The 19,792-nt window shown below is 51.1% G+C and overlaps 2 protein-coding genes across 2 annotated transcripts in view; both read left to right on the plus strand.

Moving 5' to 3' along the window:
• Nucleotides 1-2,388: 2,388 nt before the first annotated feature.
• MYOD1 (myogenic differentiation 1) lies at nucleotides 2,389-4,969 on the plus strand. The gene is made up of 3 exons (XM_066253856.1): nucleotides 2,389-3,220; nucleotides 3,692-3,770; nucleotides 4,075-4,969. Exons 1-3 carry the CDS (start codon nucleotides 2,591-2,593, stop codon nucleotides 4,323-4,325), a joined length of 960 nt encoding a protein of 319 aa, XP_066109953.1. The 5' UTR covers nucleotides 2,389-2,590; the 3' UTR covers nucleotides 4,326-4,969.
• An 11,997-nt stretch (nucleotides 4,970-16,966) lies between these two features.
• KCNC1 (potassium voltage-gated channel subfamily C member 1) overlaps nucleotides 16,967-19,792 on the plus strand; it is a 44,738-nt gene continuing 41,912 nt past the window's right edge. The window contains exon 1 of the mRNA XM_066251061.1: nucleotides 16,967-18,690. Within this exon, the coding sequence (XP_066107158.1) occupies nucleotides 18,121-18,690 (570 nt within the window). The 5' untranslated portion in view covers nucleotides 16,967-18,120. The remainder of the gene's footprint in view (nucleotides 18,691-19,792) is intronic.

Here is a 19,792-nt window from a genome sequence, read left to right on the forward strand (position 1 = left end):
AAAATATATCTGGAATTCAACCACTTGCACCATCTGCACAGCTGCCACCCACACCTCAGCCACCATTACTACTCACTTTGAATATCACGACAGTCTCCAGTTGGTCTCTCTGCTTCTGCCTTTGGTCTCTATAACCGACGTGCTCCTGTTAAAATCTAAGTCAGATCATAACATTCTTCTCTTCTGCTCAAGGCCTCCAGTGGCTTTCCAGAATACACGTCCTTTGCTCCTTCTCTGGCCCCAGCTCCTACCACTCTCCCACTTGCTCACCCTTCTCTAGACATACCAACCTCCTTTCCGTATATTAAATCTGCCAAACACAATCCTGCTCCAGGACCTTTGCACATGCTTTCCCCCCTCTGTCTGGCTCCAGATGTCTGCTTCTGCCCTCCTCCTCCACTTCACTCAGCTCTCTGCTCAAATGTAATCATCCCAGAGAGGCCTTGCCTGACCATTCCATATAATAAAATAATCTTCATTGCTTTGTTCTTTTGACTTATTTTGTTTCTTTATAGAATTTATAACCTCCTGACATCATATACTTCCTTGTTTAATAATTTATTGTCACCCTACTCTAAAATGTAATCACCATGAAAGTGGGTTCTTGATTTTGTTCATTGTTTTATCCCCACCACCCGAATGGACTAGTAGCCGGCACATATAGATGCTCCATAATATGTGTTGAGTGAATAAATGAAGATGGTGTATGGGGTGAAGGGAGGTGAGCACTTCATAAAGGGGACCTTCATCACAACTATAAGTGAAGTAGGCAAGGCTCTAAAAGAGCCCTCTAGGTTTGGTGGGCAGAGAGGGCTTCTCAGAGTCCAGAGAGCCAGTTAGGAAGTTAACTTCCAGAAGTTAGATGGAAAGGCACAAAAATCACTCTTGTTTATATCTCTGGGTTCCAGGAGAAGAGACCCAAGGGAGTGTCTGATGGAAGGGAGAGCTCTAGCCAGAATGCTGAGAGGAAGGAGTGGACTGCAGATTCAGGAAAAGGCTGAGAAGCCCTAGGGGGGTAAGGGGGGTGAGGTAGCCAGAGAATCCATGGAGGTTGGCTTCTCCTACACCCAGCCTCTGCAGCGGACCTGCTGGAGAGAAATGCAGCTGTGGCCTCTGTGGGGGCTTAGTGCCAAGACTACATGGGTCCCCGTCAGGGCTCAGTGTCCCAGCCAACAGCTAGGAAGCCCGCAGGGGGCACACAGTCCACTGGGTGCCAGCAACAGAAGCAAGCCCTCGAACTGAGGGCTTCCACGTATTTTTGTCTCTAGATTTCACCACCATTGCCCCAATCTCTCCAAGAGATCGCTGTTATTATCCCCAAATTTACAAAGTGGGGAAACAGGCTCGGAAGGTGAGTGACTTCCACAAAATCAGACAGGAAACTGCGGGGTCTGGAATAGAACTCAGGTCATAGGTCCGCAAACTCCACTCTCAGAGACTCCACTCTGAAATGGGGTGCTCGAGCCTGAGTGTTCGAGGCCTTTACGCAATGGACTCTTCCGGCACGGCACTTTGCGCAAGGGGGGCACGACGTGAGCAGGTGGAGTTTTCTCTCCAGCTGAAGGGATACCTCTCCCTATAGCCGCTCTGGATACCCGGCTGCCAAAACGCGCGGGTTGAGATAAGTCTGCTTCCCTACCTCCAAGTAGGGGCAGGTCTGAGTTTGAAGAGATTGACTTGAAGCTTTAGCAGCAATCCTGGACTCCTGTATAGATGCAGCTGGGTTTCTAAACGCCCGGGGAAGATGAATAGGAACTAGTTTAGGGACAAGGCCGCCACATCCAATGTGTCTCAGGTTGGCCCACTTAGACTCTCGGAGGCTTTCTCTCCTTGCGTGTTGCTCTGTCTCTGACTCTGGAGCTTTCTGCTCTCTGAATGTCTCTCAGCCTCTGGGTGTATCTCTCACACCTCTCTATCTCAGCTCTAGTGTCTCTCCCCATTCCTATGTGTTTCTCTTCAAATCTCTCCCGATCTGATTTCTAAGCCTCCCTGCTTCTGGCGCCCCCCTCCCTCAATCAGAGGACAGAGGGTCCCAAAATCAGCTGGGAGGTGAGTGCCCGCTGCCACCGTTTTCCGTGGACACAGGAAGAGTCTCGTGCTGGAGAGGTTTAGAAAGAGTGTGCCCGGGAGCCAAGTGCAGCTGCATTGAGTTGCCAGCTTCTGCCTCCCTTCCTGCCTAGGGAGGAGACGGAGCGCGCGCGCCCAGAGTGTGGAGAGGTAGGGGTGGCTCCTGTGGCCACCCTGGGGATCACAAGCTCCTCCCTGCCCTGTTCCTATTGGCCTCGGGCGCCCCCGCCTCCAGCAGCCCGCTCCTGCTCGGGGGGCCTGTAGGCTACTACGGATAAATAGCCCTCGGCGCCTGGCTTTAAGATAGGGGTGGAGAAGCCCCAAAGCCCTGCCGTCACTTTCCAGGGGGCCCGTCAGGCCCGACAGGACGGGGCAGAGCAGGGTGGGGGAGCGTTTGGGCATACATTCAGACCCCCGGCATTTTGCTATCATACGGCTGGAGCTCCGGAGCGGCAGAAAGTTTCGGGCAACTCCTGCCACTGGGGTTGGGCAAAGCCAGGACTGCGCCGCCCCTGGTCGGGATATGGAGCTGCTGTCGCCGCCACTGCGCGACGTAGACTTGACGGGCCCCGACGGCTCTCTGTGCAACTTTGCCACAGCGGACGACTTCTACGATGATCCATGTTTCGACTCGCCAGACCTGCGCTTCTTCGAGGACCTAGACCCTCGCCTCGTGCACGTGGGTGCGCTCCTGAAGCCGGAGGAGCACTCGCACTTCCCTGCGGCTGTTCACCCAGCCCCGGGCGCGCGCGAGGACGAGCATGTGCGTGCGCCTAGCGGACACCACCAGGCGGGCCGCTGTCTACTGTGGGCTTGCAAGGCGTGCAAGCGCAAGACCACTAACGCCGACCGCCGCAAGGCCGCCACCATGCGCGAGCGGCGCCGCCTGAGCAAAGTCAACGAGGCCTTTGAGACGCTCAAGCGCTGTACGTCTAGTAATCCTAACCAGCGGCTGCCCAAGGTGGAGATCCTGCGCAACGCTATCCGCTATATCGAGGGTCTACAAGCGCTGCTACGCGACCAGGACGCCGCGCCGCCCGGAGCAGCTGCCGCCTTCTACGCGCCGGGCCCACTGTCCGCCAGCCGAGGCGGCGAGCACTACAGCGGCGACTCGGATGCGTCTAGCCCGCGCTCCAACTGCTCCGACGGCATGGTAAGGCTGGAACCCCGGGCTAGAGGAAACGTGAGACAACACTCGGGGGTATCTGGGAAGCATTTCCAAGGGCGGGGAACTTGCCCTCTGGGCCGCGGGTTGGACGGGGAACCTTCCCGGGAGTGGACCCCCGTGTACTGGGCAGCTGTCACTGGGGTGGCCGAAGGTTTCGGGAACTCACGGTATAGATGAGATCCAACCGACGGGGAGCGCTATTAGAACACTGCTGCACCGTGATCTGCTTTTTCTCCACTTACCCCTATTTCCAAAGTTAAGATTTGTGCTCTTAGGTGGCAGTCCGTCCTCTATTTGGCATGACATGCTGCAGACAGCTCCTGTTCACCCTTACCCCACCCCCCCACCATCAAGTAAGGCAGGAAACTCGTGGCTGAGACTCGGGGAGTTGGGGAGGAGACACAGAATGATGCTGCGGTCCCGCGGGCCTGAATTAGTCGCCCTTGCCGTTTGCAGATGGACTACAGCGGCCCCCCGAGCGGTGCCAGGCGGCGGAATTGCTACGATGGCACCTACTTCAGCGAGGCGCCCAGCGGTGCGTATGCGCGCCTCCTTCCCGCGTTCCCCTTTGAGCTGTCCCGGCTTCCCTCAATCTAGGACCGCCCCCCGCACTCCCGCCCCTCCCCCCGCGCCCAGCACATACATGCGTCCTGGAAGACGGTACAAGGAGTGAAATGCTAAGCGTGTAGCTCCCTCTCTTTTTGCCCCTCGCTCTCGCTGGATCGCACTGGATATGGGCATGCCCTCACTTTCCCGTCTGTCCCAAAGCACTGGGACCAGAAATAGGAGAGTTGTCCGAGACTCAACCTCTGCGTACTAACCTATCCCTCCCCGCGCAGAACCCAGGCCCGGGAAGAGTGCTGCAGTGTCGAGCCTCGACTGCCTGTCCAGCATCGTGGAGCGCATCTCCACGGAGAGCCCCGCCGCGCCCGCGCTTCTGCTGGCGGACGCGCCGCCGGAGTCGTCTCCGGGCTCGCACGAGGCTGCTGCCCCGAATGAGGGCGACCGCGGCACCCCCACTCCTACCCCCGATGCAGCCCCGCAGTGCCCAGTGGGTGCGAACCCCAACCCGATCTACCAGGTGCTCTGAGCGTGTGGGCGGCCGTGTCAGAGGACACCGTTGTCCACCTGCCCAAGGGATGGTGCCCTAGGGTCCCCTCACGCCCAGAAAATTGAACTTAAGTGCCAATCTCTGCCCCCAAACGCGCTTTAAAAGCGACCCCTTACTAGGGAGGAGAAGCAAGAGAACTGATGTGTTTTTGCCTCCCGGAACCACAAGGACACAGTCCTTTTTTCCACGCAGTACTCTTCCCTGAGACCCGCTGCGATGGCTGTTGGTGTTCCTCCACGGGCCAGAGCTGATCCTGGAGGGGCCAGGCCCTTTCTCTTTCTCATCCCTTTCCCCCATGGGAGGTGGGACCCGCACAGACCTAACCCAATCCGCAGTCCGGGTCTCCTTCCGCGAGTCCTGGAGACAACCGCTTCTTCCCACCGCCAGCGCGCTGCGCTCTCGTCCCAAGTGAAACGAGTGGAACGGTAACCACCCCCACCTCCTGTTCAGGACCACTTTTTGTAATACTTTTGTAATCTATTCCTGTAAATAAGAGTTTGCTGGAGCAGGAGCCCCTAGGGCTATATTTATCTCTGAGGCATGGCGTGCGGTGCGAAAGGGGCTTTGTACGTTTATACCAAACGAGGGCGAGCCGAGGGCGCTCGCTCAGGTGTTCGAAATAAAAAACGCTAATTTATACCGCTGTGGCTCTGGCTTTCCCTAGGGAGAGGAGAAGAATATTGACCCGAAGGAAAATCTGCAAGCTGGGTCAGCTGTTCAGGAAGTGGCCCTGTAGGTGGCAAGGTGGAAGCCTGGGACCCGGAGAAGGGAGGGAGGGATACTTGAATCTCCAATATGTGGGGACGTTCCTATGACCATGACGAATATCATCACACACAGATCAGTGGTTTTCACATCAGATGCATGTTAGGATTATCTGAAGAGTTTATAAAGAGATCCATGCCTGCCCCTCCCTCCAGAGATTCTGCTTTAACTATCTATCTGCCCCCAGACACCCAGGGCCAGGTTTTGGTATTTTTCAAGAGCTCCCCAGGTGATTCCAAGTGCATTCAGGATTGAAAATCACACTTCTCCACACACAGAGTGAAGCCAGAAGGATCACTGGGAAATCGTGGTCCCAAGTGCCACTCAGATCATCATGGGTACAGAGGATGTGATAGGGTGCTCTCAGCATCATGAGGAGTGTAAAGGGACGTGGTACTTATTGGCTCTTAATGATAGGTTTATCCATAAGGTGACATCATTGAAGGCCAGACAGGTACAGAGGCCTCTACTCAGCCAGTAAACTAGAACATAGAGCATCTTGGCACTGTCAGATCCCATAAGACCCAGAACCTGCAAGGGAAGGGGCACATGCAAGCCTGCATCACCACCTGTGGCATAGATGCTCTCATTAAGGTATAAACACTCGGAGGGCAGAGGAGGCACCACTGATTTAGCCAAGGTGGTGAGGAAGACTTCTTGGAAGAGCTGCCACATGAGCTGTGTCTTGAGAAACAAGACAAAACACTATAGTGCTCATAGATCCACACACAACCACGGGGGAGATCTCTCTCTCTCTCTCTCTCTCTCTCTCTCTCTCTCTCTCACACACACACACACACACACACACACACACAGGGGCACTTCTGTCCTCTTATCCTCCTCTAGCAAAAGTCCTTCCCCCTGTACATGCCATTCCACTCTACCCCGACACACATACACTTGCCACCAAGACCTCAATGTTTCCTACCCTAATTCCACCCTCACAGACCCTCATTTCAAGATGCAACGCCAGCAGGAAGGGCCTTGTTATGTATTTTAGGATCTGATCTCTGCTTGAAGGAGAGCCTCTGCTCTCCCAACACAGGGTTTCTGAGGAGCCACCAGAGTTGCTCTGTTACTAACAATTCTTAGCTTTTCTTCTGGCTGCTTCCCAGATGTGCCATAGGCTTTCTTTCTTTATTTTTAATTTATTTTAGAGAGGAGAGAGAGACACAGAAGGGGGAGAGGAGCAGGAAGCATCAACTCCCATATGCACCTTGACCAGGCAAGCCCAGGGTTTCGAACCAGTGACCTCAGCGTTTCAGGTTGTCACTTTATTCACTGTGCCACCAGAGGTCAGGCACCATAGGGTTTCTTATACTCCTTTGAGACCACTTGGGACTCATTCATGAATTCATTCTTTTAAGAGATGGCAAGTCTTATGCTGGGTGAAAATAGAGACCAATTGGCACAGTTCCTGCCCTCAGGAAACACCTAGACTCTTGGGAAAATTGTATCTTCTAGTAGCTGGTTACATTACCAAGAATTAAGTCCTATAATGGGTTTATATGTGGCAGAGGCCCATGGTAGGAACAGAGAGTATAGACAAGCAGGTCACTCCTAATAAGAATCTCAAAAGAGTTTGTCAAGAAAGACAAGTCAAGTGAGGCTTTTCCAAGCTGAGGAAACAATAAGTGCAAAGACCTGGAGATGACAGAAAGCAAACTGTGTCTTCATGGAACCAAACTCACTCTCAGCGAGGGACCAGAGATGAGATGGGGGAAAGCAGTCAGGGCCACGATGAACCTCATTTGGGCCTTATCCTGAAGGTAATGGGGAGCCATAGAAGAATAGGAACAGGGGAAGGATCCAAATACATTTATATTTTAGAAAGGCCAGTCTGGTCTGGCAGAATGGATAGGATGGGAGACATGTCAGAAGGCCACCAGAGGACACATAACATTGTGTTAGAGGACACACAACATGGCCTGAACTGGGGCAGTGACTGGCGGTTGGCGAGAAGGCACAGGAGTGGAGAGGGTTGTGCCAGACTAAGTGCAGGTGCTGAGGGTACAGTGGAGAACCTTGAAGGCACAGTCACAAAGCTAAAAACCCACCAGGGGAATAGCCATTATACCAGGAACCAGGTAGATAGACGCTATATTACAAATGCTGAGATGGGCTACAAGGAAAAGTAAAGGGTGTAATGAGAGAGAGTAATGGGGTGTGAGAAGGTAACCAGGTGAAAAGCAAAGAAGGCAGAGTTTCTGTACTGAGGGAGTCAATTACAAAAACAAAGAGGGCCCTCGTAGCCCATAGGGAGCCAGTGTGCAATTAGAAAAAGTGTCCCTCTTTCCCGAGGACACTGCTGTGCACAAGGGTTCGCGGCTCGGTGAGCCATGATGGAACTTCAGCCTTCACTCACCTGTGCACTCTGTTCCTACCATGGGCCTCTGCCACATGCACATCCATTATAGCACTTAATTCTTGGTAATGTAACCAGCTGCTAACAGATACAATTTTCCCAAGTGTCTGGGTGCTTCCCTAGGACAGGACTACATCCACTGGTCCCTCTTTTCACCCAGCCAGGTGCACTTGTGCAGTGAACGACCTGCCTAACTGTTCACGTTGCTTTGTGCATGGAGGTCCTGAAGCAGTGAAGAAATAGGAACCAGGGATGAGGCTCTGGTTCGCTTCTGAGTGGGCGGTCGTGCATGCAGGGACGGAGACCTCAGGAGTTGCAGCAGCAGATATAAGGACAGATTTAGTCCAGCATACTTCCAGATATAAGTGACAGAAACCCAAATTCAACCCAGCTTACACCCCACAGGGGTGTTGGAAGGACATAGGGAAGAGCACTATGTGCATCACAACTTCCATGGCCTGCAGAGCGGGCACTGGGGCTCCTCCTGCTTGTTCGTCCACGCCCCTTCCTGCCTCTGCTTGGCTTTATTCTCGCCTACTTCATGTTGGTGTTCTCCAGCAACTCATGGATTACCTGAGATCTAACCATTCAACTCCAGTTAGAATTCTAATTGAATCAGCTTAGGTCATGAGGCAGGATTCGAACCCAGGTAGAGGGGCTCCAGAGACCACACTTTTGGTTGTCTTGCTCTGTGGCATCTACAGGGGAAATTAGGAAAGTCAGGAGGGAGGAGAACAGCTGGAGATTGGATCACTGCATAAATGATGGGATTTGAGGTCCACCCTTGGTATATGTCCTTCACTTCCATCCCTGGTTGTGGTGGGGGTACATCTAGCTGAACTCAACCCATTTGCAGTATAGTTAAAATGCCCCTTGTTCTTGGGGCCATTTTCACCTGGGCTGGATCTGAGAATACACTGGGCCATGCTTTCCACAGAGATACATATGTATGTCTCTGCATGTGTGTGCTCATACAATAGCACACGTGTACTCAGAGCACAGCCCCAGAGGCAGATGTACCATGAAGTTTAAGCTTTAGGTCCTCTCCCTTGCATGACCCTTTTAAGGCCCTGGGAAAAGCCCTAGAAATATGTTTACATGGTCTTGCTGCTTTTTTAATTTAACAAGATAAATTATTTTAGCCAATTGGTTATGACCATTGTCTGTACTCTGATTTTTCCCCTTGTGTTGGGTGGCATGTATGGGCATGTTGCTGTCCTATACAAAGGTATACATTTTGTCTGGGTTTAGTGGAATATATCTTAAATGGTATATAAAAACAGAAGCAATAACAATGAACAATGAAGTAAATGATTCTGACATTGACAAGACAATAGTACCTCAAAAATATATTTATTAAAAGATATGCCAAAAATCAATTTATTAAAAGAAAGAGATAACTTTTTAATAGAATTATTGAAAAGACTTGAATGTTTGGTAATCAATCAATGAAGAAAAGTGAATTTTATGAACATATTGGAGAATGATGTTAAGTTTTTGCTTGTCTACCACAATATTCTAACATCAAGAAAGACAACAAAAACATAATATGCCAGTATAACAAGACCTCAACATCAACACACATTTTAATGAACATCGTCAATTTTAAATCTTTTTAAAAATAATCAACACACACACACACACACACACACCCCTCAAAATACCTTGAACTCTTACAGCCCACAGATGAAAGAAACTCGATGGGAGTTTTCCCCAAATTTGACACCAGTCCTAAAATTGTACGTGCCATTAGCAATAGGGTGGTGAATCTGAAATAAGCTTCCCTAAATTATCAAGGATACAAAACAAATTTCAATCAACCATGTTGAGGGAAAGACTGAATTATCTGAATTGTCTCTCAGCGCTCTGTATAGAAAATGATGTTATAAAACCATTGTCACATGAAGAGGCAATAAAGAGTATGCAGCCAGCCTACCAGGCACAGTGGAAGGGAGTGGGCAAGACTGGCAAGAAAAAAGCACAGGAGAGGGACGGCAGAAGGACGCGGAGAGGGTGAGGAAGATAAAGACACAAATGATGATGGTGCTGATGATGAAAAGTTGGTTCTAGCCTAGTTTTTTCTCATCAATAAAATACTTAGATCCTCTGCACACAACACACTTCTATTAAAGAAAAGAAATTAAAATGTGAGGCTGTGTGATATTTGTTTTTATACCATACAGGGTTATTTTTGTATAGTTATTTTTTTTTCCAGACAACATTTAACACAGGTTTTAATTCACATAGAACTTTCCCGGTATCAGGGGAGAGTGAGTCCCAGATGATGTCAACGGCTACATAATTGCCGGGATCTAAGCCTGGCTGTGCGGTTGACCAGCTCTGAGAGCTGGGGAAAGTGGTTAACCCATCTGGATTGGGCTTTCTCTCTGTGGAATGGATTAGTGAGTTTAAAAGATATGTTCTGAAATTCTTTAGTAATTTACTCAAAGCATTTCAGAGAAATAAAAACATAATGAAGTAGATCTTTTACTGATAAGGGAATTGGAAGCATGACAAACTGAGGTTTTCCTCAGCATAAGCAAATAATTTATAACCTCCTGCTTTACTGATCCTTCTTTTACTTTTCTCGGTGTTTTATTGAGATATAATTCTTATACTATAAAACTAATCCTTTTAAAGTGTTCAATTCAGTGGTTTGTACTATATTCCCAACCTTGCGCAACCATCACTATCATTCCTGAACATTTCTATCACTCCCGTAAAACCCCTACCGATTAGCAGTCACTCTCCACCCTCCTCTTTGCCCCTGGCCCTTGGGAACCACTAATTTGTTTTCGTCTCTATAGATGTGCTTATTCTGGCTTCTTTCACTTAATATAATGTGTTCAAGGTTCATCCATGTTGTGGTGTTTATCAGCACTTCATTCCTTTATACAGCTGAGTAATATTCCATTGTATAGATATATCACTTTGTTTATCTATTCACCAGTTGATAGATATTTAGGTTATTTCCATTTTTTTTAGCTGTTATAAATAATGCTGCTATGAACATTGACCTACAAGTTTTTGTGTAGACATATGCTTTAAATTCTTTTGGGTATATACCTAAAAGTGAAATTGCTGGGTATTATTATAATTCTCTGCTTAAGTTTTTGAGGACCTGCCAAAGTTGTCCCCAAAGCAGCTGTACCATTTTACATTCCCATTAGCAATGTATGAGAATTCCAATTTCTGCATACCTTTGACAACACTGTTACTGTCTTTTTATTCTCGCTATCCTAGTGGGTGTGTAGTGGTATCTCATGTCATTTTGATTTGCATTTCCCTAATGATTAATGATGTTGAGCATTTTTTCCTGTGCTTATTGGCCATCTGTATACCTTCTTTGGAGAAATGGGGTTTTTTGTAATCCTTTTTCAATTTTGAAATTAGGATTTGTTTATTTATTGTTGAATTATAAGAGTTCCTTATATATTCTAGATACTATATCCTTACCAGATATATGATTAGCAAATATTTTTTCCCATTCTATGGGATGTCTTTTCACTGTTTTGATCATGTCCTTTGAAGAATCAAAGTTTGTTTTATGTATTATGGCAGTGGTCCCCAACCCCCGGGCCGCGGACCGGTACCGGTTCATGGGCCATTTGGTACCGGTCCACAAAGAAAGAATAAATAACTTACATTATTTTCGTTTTATTTATATTTAAGTCTGAATGATGTTTTATTTTTTAAAAATGACCAGATTCCCTCTGTTATATCTGTCTAAGACTCACTCTTGACGCTTGTCTTGGTCACGTGATACATTTATCCTTCCCACCCTAAAGGCCAGTCCATGAAAATACTTTCTGACATTAAACCGATCCATGGCCCAAAAAAGGTTGGGGATCACTGTATTATGGTGAAGTGTAATATGTTCGTATTTTTCTTTTCTGACCTTGTGTTTTGGGCATCATATCTAAGAAACCATTACCTAATCCAAGTCCTTCTAAGAGTTTCATAGTTTTAGCTCTTACATTTAGGTATTTGATCCATTTTTAGTTCATTTTTGTATATGGTATGACAAAGCTGTCCAACTTCATTCATTTGTACGGGGATACTCCCCACACTATTTATATTGAAAAACATTATTTCTCCCCATTGAATTGTGTTGACACCCTTGTCAAAAATTAACTAGCCATAAATATATTGGTTTATTTGTGGACTTTCAATTTTTATTCCATTGATCTCTGTGTCCATCCTTATGCCAAACACATAGTCTTGATGACTGTAGCTTTGTAGAAAGTTTTGAAATCAGGAAGTGTAGGTCCTTCAACTGTTTTTTCTTCAAGGTTGTTTTAGCTCTTCTGGGTCCCGTGCATTTCACGGCTGTATCTTTAAGTAGCCTGTCCTGGTAGTATTTTCAAGAACCACACACCTTACCTGTCACAACATGGAGCTGTAAATTGGCATGGAAATTTAGAGCAGGTCCTTTTTGGTGCACAGAAAACCGTAGTTATACGTGGGTATGATTTTTTTTTTCATTTTCAGTCATTCTGATGCAGCCTTTATATAATAAATGTCGTTTTGTTCACTGAACATCATTCTGTAATTGCAAAAAAAAAGTTGCAACTGTTTTTGTTAGCATTATGAATGCTTCTGAGCAACTATAACTTATTTAAAAACATTATGTAGGTGTGTCAGGCAGTTATTAAAAATATTAAGCTAGTTTTCCTAGATTTTTCATGCTCATAATATTTGTCAGCTTTTTGAAATTTGTCTCTGGCCTCTTTTCTAATTCTAAATAAAAATATTCAGTTTTGTACACAACTTTCTATTCTTTTTCTTTTTCTTTTTTTAAAGACTGACTTCTAAATGTATAATCTTCAGGTCTCACAAACCTGGACCTGCCCCCGCACAGGACTGACCATATTTACCTGCAGACTGACTCACCGGTGCCCACCAGGAGCACACACAGGAGAACCCACAAGACTCCTATCAAAGGAGTCAAAGAGGAAGGAAAACCCTTGAGATAGCCTCACATCTCCAGCTGCTTCTGGGAGAACTCAGTGGCCCTTACCCGATCCTCTGGGGACACCCTTGCAGAAATGCCCACGCCCATCTGCCCTCTCTACACAGCCGCACCCTTGACCTCCTCATGTATCCTTCACCACAGTCATCATTATTTTCCACTTTCCTCCCCTCACTCCCACAGTCAGCAGCAAGAGGCACTGAGGCCCCATCTTCCCCCAAACCGAACAGGCAGGGCTGACGCTCTGCCGCCTGGGCCACGCTGACACGTTGAGGGCTGGATGTTGCTGAGAAATGGCAGGATCCCCTGGGGGTAAGAGCTGGTCACAAAGGGTTTGGAGGGATGGGCAATCCAACGGAAGGGGACCAGAGGAAGGAGAGGAAGTTCAGTGAGAGCCACCGTCTCATTTAATTCTCACAAAATATTATTTCCTTTATGCAGATGAGGAAACAGGAGCCTAGATATGAAAAGTGACTAGTTTACACAGCTAGTAAGCAACAAAATATTTGTAACCAAATATGTCTAGATCAGTGGTTCTCTCAACTGGAGGACATTTTAACCCCTAGAGGACGTTTGACAGTGTCTGTAGAGCGTGACTGTTAGGACTGGGGAAGGGGTGCTACTGCCACCTAGTGGGTAGAGGCCAGGAATGCTGCTAAACATCCTACAATGCACAGCACAGCCTCCATAACAAAGATCTGGTCCAAAATGCCACTAATGCAGTGATTGAGAAACCTTGGTCCAGCACTTCCCCAGAGTATTCTTCACCTTGGCACCATTCTTGACTCCCCTGATTTAAAAGACCTGGAATCCAGTTGCCTGGGGCTTCAGGAAGAAATCGCTCTACACCTACCCGTTCCCAGATTAGGTACCAGGGTCAGTGCTCAAGTCACAGATTCAGCTGCCAGTCATCAATTTCCCACTATGGCACCTTTAGGTTCATTCTCACCTGTCCATTAAAGGAAAGAGTTCCTATCTGGGAAGAAAATCCCTGTCAGTCCCACTGCTTACTACCACCCCAAAGCCTATTCTGTGTGCAGTTTAGGTTAGGTTCCATATGTGGCCACAAGATGGCACCCCAACCCATCAGGAATGCTAAAGCTGGGCCTGGGAGAGCAGCAAACAGGATGTGCCAATCTAGACAAAGTCTTGGGGGCCGGCCTTGGGCCAGTTCCAGAGCCTAGCAGGACTCGATCAAAGGCCTGCAAGTGCCAGGTGTGAGACTATAGGCCAACCATGACTTCAGGACTTCTTCATCTTTTTCTAGTCCAGCCCCAGGTTGTCCTCTAAGCCAGTCCCACCACCGATCTTACTGGAGCCCAGCAACTCCTCCCCTCTAGTCTGAACATGAGAAATTCCAGAGCTGAGTGTTAAGGATATAGGGCTTATTATTATTCACATACAACAAAAAAGAAATCGAGGCACAGAGAGATTGAGCAATTTGCCCAAGGTCATAGGTAGTCAATGATGGAGCTGGGATTTGAACCCAGGCAATCTGGTTCTATGCTCCTAGCCACTGAACACCACCACCTCATTGGTAGTTCACTGCCCCCTGTCCAGCCCACTGATCCCAAAGACCCTGGCATGGGACCACAAGCTTGCCTCTTGTAAGGGGGGCACTGCTCAAAAATGAAAAGGAGTGAGGTTCTCAGCTGGGCTGAGGGTCTGTGGTTAGCAGTTGTGAGAGAGAAGCTAAACTTCCGTCAGCAATTCCTCCTCCCACCCCCACTTCTCTGGGGCCCTTTTCCTTCTTCTCCTGTGATGCCCTCTTGGATTTTCTGGGCTTTCTGCAAATGCCAGCCTTCTTATAGTGTGAAGAGGGAGTGAGAAAAGAGACTTTCATGTCCCTACTTAGGATAGAGAAGGTGGGGGCACTCTTTGAGGCCTGGGCTGGGAGGTGTCATCAAGGATGAAGGCGAGACTCCTAAAGTGGGACAGTGTGGGGTACCCTCCCCCACCTGGGAGCTGTTGTCTCTGAGCCCTCTCTGCTTGCCTCACAGGGGATCTTAGGGTGTGATTGATACCCTTTGACACTCCCCTTCCCTCCAACCCTGGCCTGACTCTTTTTCTAGCACATCCTCCAGGGCCGGGCCTGCCCAGAGCTCCTAATCAGTCAACATTCCCGTTACTGTCTCTCCTCCCTCTTCTCTCCACCATTTGGGACACAGTCAGCTCCCCACTGTGACACACCAAGAGGTAGTAGGCAGAGGGGGCTTCGCACTGACTCCCTGAGAGACCCGGGTAAGTCCCTCCCCCCGACCTGCCCTCAGTTAGGGCTCCAGATGCCTAGAGCCTCTGATCTGACACTGGGATTCTAGGATCCCAGCCCCTCTCCTGGTCTTTCTCAATTCATCAAGCCTTTAATGAGGAGTTCCTGTGCTCTGGGCATGGTGGAAGGAAGCAAACAAGAAGCTTCCCTGGGGAGCTGATAGTCACTTTTTGGAAATGAGATGAGCTAGAGTAAAGGTTGGGGAGTCATACTTTGACCTCACATGGCCCTGCAGGAGAGGAAAGGGATGGATCCCTGGGCCCCTGTGGCTTGCAGAGTCACAGAAGCCTTCCAGAGGGTGGAGAAGGGTGACATGTGGCTGGAAGGAAGGGAAGATTTAGAAAAACCTCATTCTTGTCTCTCCCCATTTGATTTCTCCCAGCCAGGTGTATGTCTATGTCTCCATCTCTCTGTATCTATCTTTTCTTTTCTTTCTGTGTGTCTGGAGTGTCCATTTCTCTACTTTCTCACCTCCTTAAACTAGGGCAGAGCTTTCTGAGAGCCTGGTCCAGTGTATCAGAATTTGGGCTGGGCTGAGCCACTCCAGGTCAGGCCTCCTCTTGGTGAAAGGGAAGCTCAAAGCACTCTCACCTTTGCATTATTCTGAGATTAGGGGGAAATATCTCCCAGTTAGGGGAATGACACAGATCAATCTCTGGAGGGATACCTGGCCCCTCCAGCCTGGCCCCAGACTCCAGGCCTCTCTTTAACTCTGCCAATCTCCACCCCTGTTTCTGCCTTAACTCTACCTCTCTCTATCTCCCCTCTTGTCCTTCTTTTCTGTCCCTCATCTCTTGCCCTGCCCCTGGCTTCTCTCCAACAGTCTCCACTCCTCTAAACCTTTTCCCCACCACACACAGGTTTCCCCTCGGGCTGGGATTCCCCGGGCCAAGCGAAGAGAGATGCCTGAATTCAGCGGCACAACTTTGTCCTCAGGCCCACAACAGTGTCTGTGGGTCAGTGTCAAGGGACAGCTGTCTGCACAGTTAGCAAGTGCCAACAGGTAAATAAGAGCTTCGTGTCTTCTTAATTAAATCGCCCTTTGCCCAGGCAGCCTTGTGTTCGATTGAGCTGTGCTAAGATCAATAAGCCTCTTTCCCGGCAGAGCCACCTCTGGAGCTGAGCCTGCCCTTCCCAGCCCTGTCCAGGCACACCTGCCCACTTCCCCACCAGCCTGGGAGTCCCTTGAGGGCAGGGTCTCCTGTGCTCCTGTGCGGGGACAGTCTGGAAAAAGTAAAGAGTGATTGCAGAACTGAGTAAACTGAGGCACTGGCAGTGAACACAGTCCAGGAAGGCTTGGAGGCCCGTAATGCAACTCCCACCCCCAGGATCATTTCTGAAGCCGTAGGAATCATCACAGGCAGCTGCTCCCATCCAGCCCCAGACGCAGGATCAGCTTACCAACCAGGGCAGCTGAAGTCCTGCGGAGGGAGGAGGGGTTGTCCATGTTCGGGACCACCTTCTGACCTCTAAGGACAGAAGACACTATTCATAAGGGGTTCCCACTTAAGGATTCAGGCTAGTGTGGAAGGATCGGTGAGCAGAATCAATAGGATAGAATGTGTGGCACTCATGGGAGACTAGGGTCAGCCTGGAGTTATGAAGGGCTCGGTGTCAATAAAGTGTCGAAAGGGGTTAATAAGCATCCAGAATTATTAAATTGTTAGTAGAGAGCTGAAAGGACAGCAAGTGTGTTATGTGTATGGGGTGGGGGTGGGGGAGACGTTATTTTGGGGTCCGTGCGAGAGGGTACCTTTGGAAGGATCGTGTGGGTTCCAGATTCCGTGGCAAGGATCAGCATTAAAGGGTTGTTTGGAGCGGTCGATAGATACTGGTCCGGGTCAAGGTGTCTCTCACAGCGGTCGGGGCGTCTCGGTTCACTAAGACAGTCCCTATTTGGAAAGAGAGGGGCGGGTGCAGACGCCCTTCTCACTTCAGTCTGACACAGGGACGCTGACCTAGAAGTCTCCCAGAGCCCTCGCCCATTGAGTGGCGCTCCCCGAGAGCGGAGCGTCGGCGGGTCCCCCAGGAGCTACAGGAGTCGTGTGGGGCGGGCGCCCCCAACGCTGGGGTTTAGGGAAGCCCGGCTGCACGCGGGGCTGGGAGGGGGGCGCGGAATCAGGGTTTTTTAGGACCCAGCGCGGCGCCTCCCTCCGGGGGCGAGTGCGGCTGCGCGCGCCGTGTGCCCGTGTCCGGAGAGCGGCGGGCTGGACGCGGACCGCGCGAGCGAGCAAGCGAGCAAGAGAGCCAAGCAGCAGCTCGGGCGGCAGTAGCGTCGCGGCGGCGGCCGCTCTGCGCCTCGCCTCCCCGGCCTCGCCTCGTCGCTTCTGGATCCGCCACCCCCGCCTCCCGGCCCGACCACCGCAGATCCTTTGCTTTGGCTGGCAGCGCGAACAGCCTGCCTGAAGCGGGGCGTTGAGCACAGGGCGCAGAGGCAACGGAGCCAGTGCCCGTCGACCCCGCGGACCAAATCCAACCGGGAGAACCCCTGCCGGGCCGCACACAGCTCCACAACAGTCCAGGAGCTGTCCCTTCAGCACCGCAGCCGGAGCCGGAGTCTGAGTCCGAGCGCAGCCCAGCGGAACCCTAGCTTGAGCCGGAGCGCACGGAGCGCAGCGCTCCACCGCAGCAGCACCGAGCAGCGTTCCCGGTGCCCCTGCCCAGGGGCCCGCCATCTCCTCCAAGAGGCGGGGAGAAGGAGCGAGGAGGGCGGCGGGCGGGCAGGCGCGCCCGCCGCCGGGGAGAGCAGGCAGCAGGCAAGGAAAGAGGAAGGGGGCTGGAGCCCGCCCTGCGCCCCGAGCTGCAGCCCGGCCACGCAGGGAGGAGGAAGGCAGTAGGCATCCATCTCCCCCACGCCGAGAGCGTGCTGCAGCGACCACTGCACAACAGAGCGCGAATTTCCCGGCCCCGTCTTCTCCCCTCCCCCTTCCGGGGGCTGGTCTCTGTGTCCGGCTCTTGGGAGCAGCTGACCTTACCTCCAAAAGCTTTGTGTCGATTTCTACATTTTCCCACTGGAATGGGGACGGGAGCCCGGCACCCCCACCCCCTTTTCCCTCCTCCCGGTGCTCGCCGCTGAGCGCCGTCCCCCCCACCCCTTCCTCCTTCCCTCTCTCCCGCCCCTCTTTCCTCCTCTGCCTCCTCCGCAGCCGGACTAGCTCCCTCTTACATCTGGCGCCTAGAGACCCTTGGGATCCCGCACACAGTCCCCTGGACCAGCAACCGACAGAAAGCGCCCTGAGAGACTGGGGTCTCTCTTGGGATTGCCAGAGCCACGGCCCTCTGTCCCCTCGACGGCTGGGGGAGGGGGGAGGAGGCTGCGCGCCCCCCTCCCCGTCGCCAACTCCCCCTGGCGGCAGCTCCCATGGGTGTCGCTGGGCCGCGCCATGTCTAAGGGGGCGCCGCGATGGGCCAAGGGGACGAGAGCGAGCGTATCGTGATCAACGTGGGCGGCACGCGCCACCAGACGTACCGCTCGACGCTGCGCACGCTGCCCGGCACGCGGCTCGCCTGGCTGGCGGAGCCCGACGCCCACAGCCATTTCGACTATGACCCGCGTGCCGACGAGTTCTTTTTCGACCGCCACCCGGGTGTCTTCGCGCACATTCTGAACTACTACCGCACGGGCAAGCTGCACTGCCCGGCCGACGTGTGCGGGCCGCTGTACGAAGAGGAACTGGCCTTCTGGGGCATCGACGAGACCGACGTGGAGCCCTGCTGCTGGATGACGTACCGCCAGCACCGGGACGCTGAGGAGGCGCTCGACAGCTTTGGGGGTGCACCCCTGGACAACAGCGCTGACGACGCGGACGCCGACGGTCCTGGAGACTCAGGCGACGGCGAGGACGAGCTGGAGATGACCAAGCGTCTGGCACTCAGCGACTCCCCAGACGGCCGGCCTGGAGGCTTCTGGCGCCGCTGGCAGCCGCGCATCTGGGCGCTTTTTGAGGACCCCTACTCATCCCGCTACGCTAGGGTAAGTGACAACTTCCCCATCAGAAGATGGGGCGGGGTGGACTGGAGAACCAGCACCTAGAGAATCAGAACTGTAAGGGGTGGGGTGTGTGTGTGTGTGTGTGTGTGTGTGTGTGTAAGAGGGCGGTGATTTTTTCGAGGTTGACTAGCTTTGTATATGTGTAAGGTCTGTGTTTGTATTTCCGGATTTAATATGTATGAGCGAGTATGAATGGGTGTGTTTGTGTGTATGAGTACATTGTGTGCATATTTATGTAAGTGTGGTGGTGTATATTTGGGTGAGTAAAGAATATAGTGAGAATGGGTGAACATGTTATATGTTTGAGTGTGCAGGAGTGTCTGTGCATGCATGTTTGTATCTTTGCAGATGTACACTGTGCAGGGCTAACTCGCCCTTAGGATTTTGCTGTGGGGAGGAAGCTGGGCACCCTTCCTCCCAGGTAAGGGCATCTGGAGCCAGCCAGGACCCACAGGCAAGGGCTTTAGGCCAGCTCTGCTGCTGGATGCAGACCTGCCTCCCCAGGGAGCAGCCTCAGGCCATTCTGAGGAGGTGGTCAAGGGGGAATCTTTATGGCTAATTACTAGCTTGGTAGTTGGTGTAGGGTTGGCTGCGGTGGGGGAGGATATGATCCCGCCGAAACCTGCCCCTGGGAACAGAGCCTGTCCCTCCTTGTCAAAAGGGTAGGGTAATGGAGGGGGGCACTGGGCTTATGGCTCCCACCTGTCAACAGCAGAGAAGGAGATCTAAAAGGGAAACCTACAAGAAGGAGGTCTGTGAGAGGTGGGCGTGTCTTCATCCGGCACTCCCCTTTCCTGACAGCAGCTTGTTACATGGGAGGAAGGGCATCTTGCTGCTGACCTTGGCCCCTGCGGTGGCCTTTCTAGATCAGTTTCTCCATCTCTAAAATAGGAGAGGGAGGTCTGGTGAATTCTAAGGGGTTTCACTACTTAATTAAGCCCCAAAGGGAGACACTGGTAGCAGCCAACTATCTTGGAAGAGATACCTCTTGTCTTCATTGGACTCTGTCCTCAGAGGCCTGAATGGAGCCTAAGCCATGAAGGGGAGGGTCAGAGTTAGGAATTTAAAGCAGAGTCCCTCCTGC

The sequence above is a fragment of the Saccopteryx bilineata genome, chromosome 1, assembly GCF_036850765.1.
Source record: "Saccopteryx bilineata isolate mSacBil1 chromosome 1, mSacBil1_pri_phased_curated, whole genome shotgun sequence".
In the NCBI taxonomy this organism is placed as follows: Eukaryota; Metazoa; Chordata; class Mammalia; order Chiroptera; family Emballonuridae; genus Saccopteryx; species Saccopteryx bilineata.

Bases quoted from the DNA above. Each gene is read 5' to 3' on its own strand.
- MYOD1 (XM_066253856.1), top strand. From the start codon at position 2,591: ATGGAGCTGCTGTCGCCGCCACTGCGCGACGTAGACTTGACGGGCCCC. The intron at 3,221-3,691 runs GTAAGGCTGGAA...TGCCGTTTGCAG, and splicing joins CCAACTGCTCCGACGGCATG to ATGGACTACAGCGGCCCCCC. The intron at 3,771-4,074 runs GTGCGTATGCGC...CTCCCCGCGCAG, and splicing joins CTTCAGCGAGGCGCCCAGCG to AACCCAGGCCCGGGAAGAGT.